Consider the following 14448-nt stretch of genomic DNA (forward strand, 5'->3'; position numbering starts at 1 on the left):
AAATATACTATATATAAATCTATAATATATTCTATTTATTACGCCTTATCTATCTATTTCTTAATATCTATATTTAATACTATCTAAGCCACCTTCCGCTCCTCGCATACATTACTAGTAAATTAACTACTTAATTATATTTACCGCCAACTAATTCTAATAGTAATATTGCAATACGCCTAGATACTAATTAAATAATATAATTATATTTTAATTTTATATTTTAACATTTTCTATAATTAATTAAATATCTATATCTACTATATACTAAAATCAAAATCCTATATAAATAGTGATATAAACTCTAATATAGATTAATATATTAACTTTAATATAAATCTTAATAAAAAATTAAGAGATAGCTACATAATTTAGTAATACTATATCTCTAGCTACTAAATAAATAGTAATACTAACTATAAATACTATATAATAAACTTCCTTATCTCCCGTAATATATATTAATAGATAAGCTTAATATTATTATTTATATAAAACTCTTTATAATATATTAATATTAATATAACTATTCTATTCTTAATAAATATATTTTATTATTAATTAATTTTAATATTAATATATTATAAACTAAATAGTTTTAAAGCTTAATTTAATTAATTTCTAACTACGTAGATTAATATAGCTAGTTTTTTTTTAAATTAGATTATCCACTATAAATACTATATTATTAATTTAAACTAAAGCTATATAGACTAATAGTAGTAGATAAAAATCTTCTATATATTTAGCTTAGCTTATATTTACTCTAGTAACTATATAAATCTATCTATTAATTATTATATTTAGAAATTTTTTAAAAAACTCTATTCTATAGTATTTTAAATAAAATTATTATATAATATATATTATAGAATAGCTAGAATCTAACTAAATAATAGCTTCTAGTATAAAATCTATTATATAGCTATAGTTATTTTATAGATAAAATTCTAGAAATTATCTATAGTAAACTAAATATATTTATATAGTAATTAATCAAACTATATCTATATTATATAACCAGAAATAATTATATTATAATAGATTTATAAACTATATATCTACTAGTTCTATAATATTTCTATAAGAATATATATTCTATAAATTATTAACTAATTAATTATATATATTATCTATTTCTAGAATATTTTTTATAATAGACTTTAGTTCTATTAGATTTAAAATAGAAGATTCTAACTATATATAAAAAATATAGAGAATAATATAAATTAAAACTAGACTAGTTTAGATTTATTCTTACTATTATATATAAAATTAATATTAAAAATAATACTCTATAGCATCTATTTTATATATCTCTATAGCTATTACTATATCTTAATAATCTAGAGTATATCTAGATCTAACTATAATATCTATTAAATAACTATAAATTATATTATCTTAATTATCCATAATAAAATTAATAGATAGCTCTCAAAATCGCGCTAACTAAATTTCTTATATTCTAATATTACTATAGTATATATTAATATACTTTTATACTTCTATATATAATATATTTAATTTAATAGCTTAATATAAAATATTAAATATATCTATTTAATTTTATTTATTTACTACAGTAAAATAGAATTTTCTATATTATTATTAATATTCTTATCTATATTTATATCTACTTCTTTATTAATAGAATACTAGTTAATAACTAGATCTAATATAATTTATTATAGCTACTACTATTTTTTTTATTACTAGAAAATTATTCTATATATAGAATACTTTTTTTTTATAGTCTCTATATATAGATAATAAATACTAAAATCTACTACTATAGTTAAATATATTTAGCTATACTATCTATATTTATATATATCTATAATAGACAATATAATATTTATTTTTTTTTAAATTAAATAGTTTCTATATAAATAGCTTAATCTATATATTAAATAGTCTACTAGCTTTTCTAAACTATATTTTCTATTACTTTCTATATTTATTATATCTACTACTCTATAGAATTAATACTATTAGATAATAATATTTTAATTAATATTTATAATATATTAAAATTATCTAATATAGTAAAGTCCTATAAATACTATATTTATTAAATTATTTATAACTATAGATTAGCATTATATATATTCTTTTTATAATTTAATTAAATATATATCTAGATTTTTTTAATAATTTACTATATAATAGCAATAGCTATATCTATTTATTTAATTTAAATAAAAATATATAGCTTCGTCTCGCCCCCACAAACATAGATATAATAGAATTCTTTATAAATTAAAAAAATCTACTAATAGTTAACTAATATATATAATTATTATAGCTTAATTTTTCTCTAAATCTACTACTCACGGATTATCTACTCTTAATAAAGATTTTAAAACTAGTAATAGATCTAGCGCTAGTACTACTATATACTCTTAATATTTTAATTAATATATTAATATTAAAAATAATTATAATAGTATAGTAGTCTATTAAAGTAGATAAATAATCTAGTCAACGCCTAGTCGACTCTATAGAGAATTATAATCTTATCTATTTATAGAATAATATTTTTCTATTACTAAATTACTTTCTAGATCTAAACTATCTTTATATAAGATTTTTAATAAATCTAGTTAATTAAATAGTAAATAATCTTATTAGACTATACTCTATATTAATATACTTTATAAATAATAATAGATAGTTTATTAAATTTCTAAAAAATAGAATAGTCTATAGTTTTAAAAATAGTTTAATAGTAATAAAATCAAGTAATTATAATAAAATTCTATTAATTTTATAGTATATAGAAATTATCTCTAAATACTACTATAATAATAAATAAATACTATATATTCTAAATATATAATTAAAACAGTAAATATAGATTAGAAATTCTACTAATAATAACTAATCTAATTAAATTTTATAACAAAACTTATACTAACTATAATATATTTTTCTAAGTAATTAATACTCTACAAAATAGATAATTAATATAAAAAATATATCTAAGTAATCTTACTAAATCTAAGTCTAATTAGATCTAGCGGTAGATTACAAGTCTATATAGAAAATTTAAAACAAATATATATTGACCCTAAACCGGCCCGCCCGCTAAACGGGCTGCACCGCAAACCAAATGTACTATCTTTTTCCACCCCTTCTGGACTAGGTTGAAACTGGAGCCAACGCAATCCTAGCCGCCGGATGAAAGTTGCAAGGTCGGAAACACCAATTCCTGAATAATATAAGCGTCAGCGCGAGTTAGAGGATATGTTAAGATGGAAAACCTACGTGCAAGAGGTTTGAGAACATCAGAAGGCATGAAGTCCCAAGAATGTGGTTCCACGGAGAATGATGGGAAGCGTAAGTACTGACTTTGATCATCATCAGGTACTGAGGTGCCCATGAAACTCTGTTCTTCTCGAGGAAAGACATGAAGTAAGGTGCGGTGAAAGGTTTGTAGTTCTTCAAGAAACTGCAGCCAGCAGACCCATTCACTATTGCCACCATCCTGAAGCTCACTCGCCTTAACTACAAGGTCACTTTCACATCTAACAAGTGACCCATGACCCGAGGGCAGGCAGCAGTGCTTTCTGTCAAGACCGGCGCCTAGTTCGATGAAGGGTGTCCCAAATCGGGTCTCGCATCGTAACTCTTTTAAATGCAAGGGGCGTTTGGTGTAGCACTTCCATGGGCCCACTACTTTTTCCTGGCATCTTCGGTATCCCTCTGCCGTAGCAAGGTATTGTTGAAGCACCTGTGCCACAGATATTATGAATGCGGCAACTGCCAGTATGATTGCTGCCAACGATAACTTTTCCTCGTTTGTTAAGGACATTTCGAGAAAATCATGGCTCTCATCAAAATTAAGCAATATAGAGAATAGAAATCAGCCATGAAGGGAGAAAATGATTGTCCAGAACCGCTATTTATGAGGGTCTATGATGTCACGCGCTGTACCGCATATTTCTAATCTGTTTGACGGCCTGCAAGAGTGGGGAAGGGTGATATTCTGGCAGTCTGGTGAAAGGGTGCACTATAAGATCACACGATGAAGAACCTTCCGCAGATCATCGACTCTCCAAGGCCTACTGAGCTAAAAATTTCCGGATCTGTGGTTACACCCTAATTTACTCCTGTTTTCGTGAACATTTAGCCAGACCAGTGGTCAGGACGACGATTGAATTAACTCGGATGAAGCAGGCTATTGGTGCCAAGTATTTGGAAGCAAAGTTACTGACTACGAAAGATTGAGACCTCGGGTGGCTTTAAGGATGGGCGGAATTATTGTATGATTCCAAGGCCTCCAGATTGCATCAATAGCGATGTTTTGCAAATCGCAGAAACTTGGGGATCTAGATGCCCGACCTGACTTTAGCTTTTTCCAAGCCTTGCCGCCAAGCCTTGCCGTTAAGCCTTGCTGATTCGAAAACTGGAAGGCGCCTAGATATCAGATCCTGTTTCTTTGGGACACCAATGATCACGAAAATTTAGGGCATTGCCATAATCAACTGGCATGTCCTCGTATCCCAGACACAACCGTGGTTCGATCGATCGCCTTCGAGGATTCGGATAGTCGCGGAATCCGCGGATCTTAGACAACGGTGAGATCGAGACTTCCGTCAGTAGTGCGATCAAGAATCTGGGTTTGAGCCTTTCAGATCTCGGCCGGCAGTGATATCCTGGTATAGTGTTATTCATGGAATCAACCATTCTTCTCCAAAACGCCAGTGTCCCGTCAATTATAAGCTAAATTGGGGCAATATCTGCGACATATCCAAACCCGCGGATATGTAGGTCTCATACCTATACATATCATCCACCAATGCATATAATTTACCCTAAAAAGGAAATCACAGCTGGCTGTAATAACTTCCAGAGCATGTATCTGACAATTTGATATGGTTCTGTTCAGATATATGCGCATAGGAGTGGAATTTATGAAAGTTCTAAAGAATTAAACCCTGGCGTTGCTGCGAATCACTGCTGGGATTTTTCGTGGGTCTTAACCTCCAGGGGCTTTCGACCCGCGGGTGAGAAGAGGAGGGCCCTCGACCCTCAAAATGCGGGTTGGCAGGTGATCGAGCGAGGGCGTGGCCTGATAGTGACATCAGGACTAAGTAACTGAACTCCGAGATTGTCATGACGTTTATTAATCTATGATATATTGCCGCAGGAAATATCAACAAATAAGCAGAAAGCTATCAGTGTATAAGAGTAACCAGAGAACCAAAGATTTAGCTCTATTTGAGACCAAACACAAACCAAGTCATCTCCATTTCTTCAAGGCATTACCATAAATCTCCCTTCAATATGCCTCCCCACCGACTCATCTCGGTCTCCGGCGAAATGGACATTCAAGACGCTGAATGGCTCTTCAACGATGAACGTGCAACGCGAACGGAGGTCTTCCAACTAATCATCTTAAGCCAATCACCGGGTGGCCGCACGACAGCATTCCAGAGTTGGATAGAACGCATGGGTGGTGATATACGGGTTGAGCTCAGAATGACCTTCAAACTTGATCAGCCCAATAACGAGTCAGTCACACTATTATATGATGCGAAACTGTTCGAAGGCTTTGGTGAGGATAACAATGATCTTGATGGGCATGTAAAAGATACGGTTACTATCCGTAAAGATAGGGATGCTGTAATTACAATCACAGTCAGAAACACTGCTGAGCGTACGCGTGATAGGGCAGTTATTCGCCTGATTGTTGTTAATACAAGTTTTACAAGTGGCGAGGAGTAGTGGCACGCACTTGTCTTGGGAAGGTCTCTGGATAGGGACGAACTGAAGAACAAATATTTTACCAGCTCGCATCACTTTTGGCTAATTTCTTTGTGGTAGTGGGATTGGTTTTATGGGGCTTTTTGGTTGTGCTTCTCTGTTTATCTTCCAGTGGTTATATGCTTCCTCAAGGAGGGTTCCAATTGCCTTTGATGTGGGACCTTTTATTACAGACCCTTGTCTAGCGCACCTTTTCAAAGGCGGATATATAAAGCAGAATAATAATAGGATAATAATAGCCGATTTCTAAGTAAAAAGCACCCAATAAATTGTTTATTTAGTAGTTATTTAGAAAGAGCTATAAATATTAATACTAGCTATTATAATAAAATTATATGTATTATAGTAGTAATATAATTAAATATATTAGTAATATAATAAGCTTATAGTACTAATAAAATATATTATATTATTAATATAAGAAGTTATAGTAGCGATATAATAGATAAGAATATATAAAAATACTTATTTATATATTTAGTTTAGTTCTTTATAATTAATATATATTATTATTATAGAGTTATCTTTAGTAGTAAGACCAGTCTTAATTTATTTATACTCTCTTAACTATTAGGTATATATATTTAATAGGCCTGGCTCTTTAAACTTGAGTCTAGTATCGACGGCAGTCTTATATCGACTGTATCTCTATAATAATGGCAGTCTTGTGTCGACTGCATCCCTGTGATAACGGCAGTCTAGTATCGACGGCAGTCTTGTATCGATGGAAAGTCTTGTAGTAACTCCCGCCTTACTAAGACTATAATCTATCAACGATAGAGGTCAAAGAATAACTTTAGATTAGTAATCCTTGAAACGTGGTCCGCTAACTGGTCTCAGACTTGACAATAAAGCCCCGGGCGTAACAAGATGTAAATAAAAAGTGTTAATTCTTAACGTAACCGGTAAGCCGCTCGGCCTTGTAAGCCACTCGGCCACCACACCAGAATTCTACGCGTCATATATTTTGAAGCTATTCAATCATTTACCATACTACTAAAAATATCTAAATTATTAAAATCTTAAGTAGAACAAAAGGACTGGCTTTTATTAGCTATTGAAGCTTTAAATAATCAAAAAATCTATAGTATTTAAGAAGCTATATATATATATAATATACCCCGCTCTATCTTAACTAATTAAATAAATGGCTGGTATTTTAATAAAAAAAAATACACAAATAGTTATAAATTAATTTAAAATAAGAAGGATTTCTTAGTATAATAGATTCTATTACTAGATTAATATAAAGCAGCTCCTTGGTATATATATATATAAAAAATAGCTAATATTCTATTTACTAAGCGTGGTAATTCTATATCTATTATTATAGATTAGAAATAAGCATATAATCTAATTTAGTATAGAGATAAGTTAAAATTCTATTTCTCTTACCACTACAACTACCAGCGCGTTAAATATAAGAATTCTAAGTTTCTATATAAATAGTTTAAGCGCGTATAAATTACTATAATATAGTATAAAATTTAACTGGATAATATCTATAATTTTAATAAAATTGGCTTTATAATAGATTTAATATCTATTACTAAAATAGTTATCCAAGCTAAGTTAGCTGATAAACCTTTTCTTCTATAGCTAGAGAACTGGAAATAGATTATTTCTATTAAGTATATCGGCTCTAGGGGGCTTTTTCTATTTTACTTTATCTTTAAAGATAAAATCTATATTAAGAGCTAATATAAGATAGATCTATTACTAGACTAGTATATAGAAATAAGTATAAATAGCTGGACTATTAATAAAATAGATTTATATTGGCTGCAGCAACTATTTATATCTTTTATTACTAGCTGTATAATTGGTTAATATTATCTCTTAATACTCGATAGTTACGATAATTATTTAATATCTTAGTTTAATAATATATATAGTTAAAATAATATTATATTACTTTGTATATCTACGCACTTATCTTACCTACTTTAATTACTTAATATAGACTGCTTTGGCCCCCTAAAACACGCGTATGGACAGCTGGTTAAGAATAAGATAAGATTAGGCTTTAATTATATTGATAAACTTAACTTTTTTAAAATCTTTTCTTAGGCAAGAGCTTAGATATATACTACTAGTAATATCTATAGTAGTTTCTTAGCTATTAGTCTTATTTCTTTTAATTTTGAGCGCGTATTATCTTAGCTAAATATTTAACTAGAAGTAACATCTCTAGATAGTAGATCTAGTAGTAGGTCTACTAATTTAGTATTTAAAATACTTTATAATCTAAAGCAATTATAAAAGCAGGAAACTATACTAAAAAAACTGTTTAGAGCTTATATAAAAAGCCCTGATTTATCTACTAAAATTATAATATAGTAGCTTTTTAAAGACTATAAATAAGCTTTAAATAAAGCTACTATTATAAAGTAAAAAGCCAGAGAACTATACACCGCGCATAAAAAAATACTTAAAAAAAAAAGTACTTTATTAGACAGCTTTCTATAGAATTAGATATTTTAGTTCAGAAAGCTCAGAAGCTTATATAAGATAGGAATTCTACTAATACAGCTATATCTACTGAGATAGTAGATATAGATATTATAGTAGAAAACCAGCGCGTACGCGCTCCACCAAAGTGCTCTGGTTGCAGTATTCTAGGCCATAAAATTACTTATTGTCCTAATCATTAGACTATTTAAATTTTCTATAGAAATACAGATTTTTTGGTGTTTTGAATAGCTTTATTTCTGGGAGGTGCGTAGAATTCTGGTGTGGTGGCCGAGCGGCTTACAAGGCCGAGCGGCTTACCGGTTACGTTAATGCCAGGTAGCTTAATTAGGTAAGCCTGATAGATAATGTAATTGGTAAGTGAGTTGCCCGCGTAAGCAAGTTGCCTACTATATATATTTTCAATGCGTCTTAATTTCTTAGATAATTAAAATATTAGCTATACTACTAAAAATATCTAAATTAAAAAAATTATATATTAAGTAGAAAGACAGAATTCTATTAGCTATATTAGCTATAAAAAAATAAGAAATTAATAGTTTTAAAAAAATAGTTAAAATTTTTAATATATCTATTACTATACTATATTATTATATAAATAAAGATTTTTTTTAAGATAATATTTATATTAATAGTTATAAAATAATTTTTAGTAAAGAGAAATTATTTAAAGAATAGATTCTATTATTAGATAAATATAGAGTATTTTCTTAGTCTATATATATATAAAAAATAGCTAATATTCTATTTTTAAAATATAATATTATTTTTTTTTATTATAGAAAAGAAATAGATATATAATTTTATTAAATATATATCTAAATTTAAATTTTATTTTATATATTACTATAACTATTAACGTACTAAAATAAAGAATTCTAAAATTCTAAATATTTAATTTAAATAGATAAATAAAATTATTTAAAAATATAGTATAGTTTTAAATAATATATATAATTTTAATAAAATAGAATTTATAATAAATCTAATAGCTATAGCTAAAGTTATTACTAGATCTAATATATTAAAAAATTAGAAATAGATTATTACTACAAAATATATTAGTTTTAATAAATAGATTTTATTTTTCTATATTATTTTTAAAAATAAGATATATATATAGAGATTTAGTATAAAAATAATAAAAATTTTTTTAATTAAAGAATTAAAATTAGTTCTAATAGTTAAATAAATAATAAGATTAATCTATATTAACTATAGAATTATTTTATATTTTATATTATTAATTAATTTATAAAAAAATATTATTTATTTATTTTAAATAGTTATAATAATTATTTAATATTTTAATTTAATTAAATCTATATAAAAAATAATATTATATTAATCTATATATTTATATATATTTTTTATAAATTTTAATTATTTAATATTACTATTTTTTTACTATTAAAAAATTTATATAAAGATTTAATTAAATTTAAAATATATTATAGATTTAACTATATTAATAAATTTGATTTTTTAAAGATATATTTTTAAATTTATATAGTAGTTTTTATTAATAGTAATATCTATAATATTTTTAAAATTATTAATCTAGTTTCTTTAAGCTCTAAGTATATTTTTTTTTAATTAATAGTTTAGCTTAAGATTTTTATATCTTTAAATAATAGATCTAATAGCTAAAATAGTTTAGTATTTAAAATATTTTAAATAATTAAATAATTAAAAAAATTAAAATCTAGATTTAAAAAATTACTTAAAAATTAATTTAAATTAATTAATTAAAAGTACTAAATAAGTGTAACAGCGGATTGCCTCAGGCAACTAGATCCCCCACAGGCAAGCTGCCAGTGGGCTGTTGGCTTATATAATATATAAATATATTTATATTAGAATCGCGCAAAGGATTCCAATTCTTAAGCGATTTATTCTATTATATTAGATAGAAGAACTACTATATAATCCTAAACAATCTTAAGCTTTCTAGTACTACCTTTCTAAAGCCTATTAACTGACTGTACTCTATAGATTTACTATCTATAGATAATAGTATACTGGTAGAGTACTTATAGTTTAAATTACTTTAATCTAATAATTTTAAAATAGTTAGTATACGAAGTTTAAGCGTTTTATTATTAATAGATCTCTAGAAAATTAATAATATAGCTATTTAGTTATTTATAATCTAAGAAATCTTTTAGAGAGAGTTTTTAGTAATCTAAAATACTTAAATCTTTAATATTTTAATAGAATTGATTATTAAAGAGAATAAAAATAAAATTTTTAAAAAAGAACTAATATTAGAACGCTAGAGCGAAAAATTAATATTATTATTTAATATAATTATATAAATAGTTAAAATATTAAAAATAATTATATAGACCAGCTCCACAAATAATAGATTTAGTAGTTTTAAACTAGCTATATCTATTTTTTTTAAAGATAAAACTATATATAAAGTATAGAATTATATTATAAATATAAAAAATTACTTTACTATAAGTATATTAATCTAGTAGAATAATAAAGATAAAGTTCTATATATTATTAGTTATTTTAGTAAAAAAACTAAATAAATATAGTATTTAAAAAAAAAAAGCTTTAAAAAATTAAATTAAAAAAAAATAAAAGACTTTCTTTATATATTTATTAATCTAAAGATAGATTAATATTAAAATATTATATATTATTTTATAAATAAGAAATAGAATAGAAAAAATATATATAAATAGTATATCTAAAGCTTAAAAATATAGTAAATCTTTTTAAATAACTTTTTTATAGTTTAAATATAGATTTAAATATTTAATTAAAAGATTTAAAAAAAGATTACTTATATAGCTTATTAGCTATAAATTCTAAAAAAAATATATAATATAGTAATCTAATATTAATTAATATTTTATTATAAATATAGTCTACGCGATAATAAAGAAAATAGCTAAAAATATATTAATAGAAGAAACTAGAGTCTAGCTAAATTTAATAGAGATAGAAAATACTTTTATAAAAATAAAATCTTTACTATATATTTCTATAGTAGTTGTTTTTTATCTAGATAATTACTTTTTAAAGTCTATTAATAGAATAATAATATATAAATAGTCTATAAGTATAAAAAAGATTAATAAAAGAAAAAGAAACGCTATTTTTAATATAATAAAATAGACTATAGAATCTAAAAATATTCTAAGATTATTAACGGCGTGTTAAAAAAAAATATCTTTTATAAATAATAGAAATTATAATCTCTAGAGTTTTTAGTCTTATATTATCTAAAAAAATCTATAGTATTCTCTATTTTTAATATAGTAGAGCTATAACTATAAGAATTATTTAGTATTAGTATTAATATTAAATCGATAGAAAGATAGAATTATATTATATAAATAATAAAGATATTATTAAATTCTAGAACTAATAATAACTTTATTTTCTATTAATACTTATTTTAATATAGAATTATTATATTAAAAGATTATCTTTAACTACTAGTACGCGTGTAATATATAGATAGTATTCTAGTACTATACTATAGTAAGCTAATTATAAAATTCTAAGTAATTAATTAGAAGAATTAAATAAAAGAATATAAAATAAAGTATTATATTATTAATCTTTAAAATCTAAATTATTAGATTATTTTAAAATATAAATAGATATATTATACTAATCTTAATATTATTTTTTTAATAAGAATATAGTACTATTAAAAAGAAGTTTTAAAAATCTCTATTAAAAATCTTAAATAGTTTATAAAGATAATATATTATATTTTTACTATAATAGTTATATACTAGCTAAATATTAATAATAGACTATTAAAATTACTATTTTAATATAGAAAGTAAATCTATATCTTTTCTAAAAAAAAAATAGTTAAGTTTCTAGATAAAAAGACTATATATTTAATATTATTAGTAAAAAAAAAGTTTTACTATATAAATCTCTATATAATCTTTTATAATATAAATTATAGATATTATAGAAATATTTTAATAAAATATTTAAATAAAAATAAATTAAATATTTTACTAGTATAGTTAAAGTGCTGGTACTTTTTATTTAAAAATTTAATAATTTATTAAGATTATATATTAACTATTAAAAATTAAATATTATAATTATAAAAAATAGATATCTATTATCTTATATTAATAAGTTAATAGATTAATTTATAGAAATAAAATATTTTATTAAACTTAATTTAAAAAATATATATTATTAAATTTATATCTAGAAAGATAATAAGTAGAAGATAGCGTTTTAAATATATTATAGATATTTTAAATATATAGTAATATTATTTAGTCTATATAATATATTAATAATCTTTTAAATATATATTAATAAAGCTATAAAAGAAATTCTAAATAACTATTATATTATATATTTAGATAATATTTTTATCTATTTATAAATTAAGAAAAAATATATATAGTATATTAATAAAATACTATTATATCTAGAGTAAATAAATCTATATACTAAGCTGTTTAAGTATAACTTCTATTAAAAAGAAATAATATTCTTAGAATTTATTATAAAATATAATAGTATATATATTAATCTAGAATATATATATATTATTAATAAATAGTTGGCGTTAAAATTCTTTTATAATATTTAGATATTCTTAGAATTTATGGGGTATTTTAGGCGCTTTATATACTAATATATCTAGATTATTAAATCTCTATTTAATATATTAAAAGAAATATAGAAAAAAAGAAAGATAAGGCTATTTATTCTTACTATAGAGATATAAAAAGCTTTTAATAAATTAAAAATAGTGTTTAGTAGTTTTTTAATTTTATAATACTTTAATTTTATATTATAAATTAAATTAATTATAAATATTTTAAGATTTATTATTATAAATATTCTTCTATAATCTATTAATAGAGTTAAAAAATTTTACTAGTATTTTAACTAGTAACTAGTTATTTTTTATTTAAAAAAATTAATAAAGATAGAAGATTATTATTCTATTTATAATTAGAAATTATTTATTATTATAAAATATTTTAAAATATAAAGATATTACTTTAAAGATATATTATATATAATTTATATATAAAATAATTATAAAAATTTATAATATTTCTATTTAAAAAAGATAGTAAAATTAGATAAGTATTAGATCTAATAGATAGAGTTTTTAGTAATTTATAATTTCTAGATAGAATACTAGTCTAGATATTTAAATCTAATTAATATATCTTTATAGTAGGAAGACTATAAAAATATCTATATATAAAGAAATATTGGATTATTATCTATATTTTAAAGAAAATTATAGATAATATTAGATAATTAGAATAATATTAAAATATTTTTAATAGTTAAGTTAAAGATTTTGATTATAAGTTTAAAAGATCTAGAACTTTTAGCTTTTAGAATAATAATATAAGAAATTATTAAAAAGAAAATTATTTATAAAATAATATTATATTTTTTTTAAGATATAATTTTATAGATTTAATAGAAAGATATTTTTATTAGCTAAATCTATAGTAAATTATTATTTAATAAAAAAAAGAAGAAGAATAGATATAAAAGTAATATTATTAAAATAAGTAGTAATTTAATAAAGCGATGGTATATTAATAATAGATTATTATATTATAGAGAAACTATCTATATATTTCTATATTCTATTTTTAAATAAAAGATTCTAAAAATATATTATAATAATCTATTTATAGATTATTTTAGCTAAAAGAAGATTTTTAAATTAATTAAAAAAATTCTATTAAAATAGTCTATATATAGATATTAAAAACTATATTTAAAACTATTCTATCTACTAGAAAATAAAGATTTTTAAAAAACTATTATAGAGCGAGCTAGTCTTTTTTTTTATTCTAAAAAACCTATAGTAAAATCTAATAATAGATTTTATAATTAATCTATTACTATTAGACTAAAAAAGCTATATATATAATATAATTTTTATAGTAATAGATTAATATATAAAGATTATAAAATATCTATTTATAATTAAAACTATAACTATAGAAGAATTAATTAATATATTTCTAAATAAAATTATCTATAAAACTAGATTTTTAAGAAGTCTAATTATTAATAGAGATTTATTCTTTATTAATATATATTAGATATAATTCTATTAAAATCTCTATATAAAAGGCTATTTAAATACTATTTTCTATCTATAAATAGATAGATAGATTAAATATTAAAATTAAATATTTAAAATATATTTATAGATAT

At 22.7% G+C, this 14448-nt stretch overlaps 2 protein-coding genes across 2 annotated transcripts; one reads left to right on the forward strand and one right to left on the reverse strand.

Annotated features, from left to right (window-relative positions):
• Positions 1-3072: 3072 nt before the first annotated feature.
• F9C07_2214904 (uncharacterized protein) lies at positions 3073-3855 on the reverse strand (the record flags this gene model as incomplete). The annotated part of the gene is made up of 2 exons (XM_071509673.1): positions 3271-3855; positions 3073-3214 (listed from the first exon to the last, which is right to left on the reverse strand). Coding segments are annotated over exons 1-2 (687 nt in total), but the record flags the coding sequence as incomplete, so codon positions are not given.
• Positions 3856-5061: 1206 nt separating this feature from the next.
• On the forward strand, positions 5062-5971 carry F9C07_2166703 (uncharacterized protein). The gene has a single exon (XM_041287034.2). The coding sequence runs from the start codon at positions 5293-5295 to the stop codon at positions 5731-5733; it is 441 nt and encodes a 146-aa protein (XP_041149780.1). The 5' UTR covers positions 5062-5292; the 3' UTR covers positions 5734-5971.
• Positions 5972-14448: the final 8477 nt, after the last annotated feature.

This window comes from Aspergillus flavus, chromosome 6 (assembly GCF_009017415.1).
Source record: "Aspergillus flavus chromosome 6, complete sequence".
Lineage (NCBI taxonomy): Eukaryota > Fungi > Ascomycota > Eurotiomycetes > Eurotiales > Aspergillaceae > Aspergillus > Aspergillus flavus.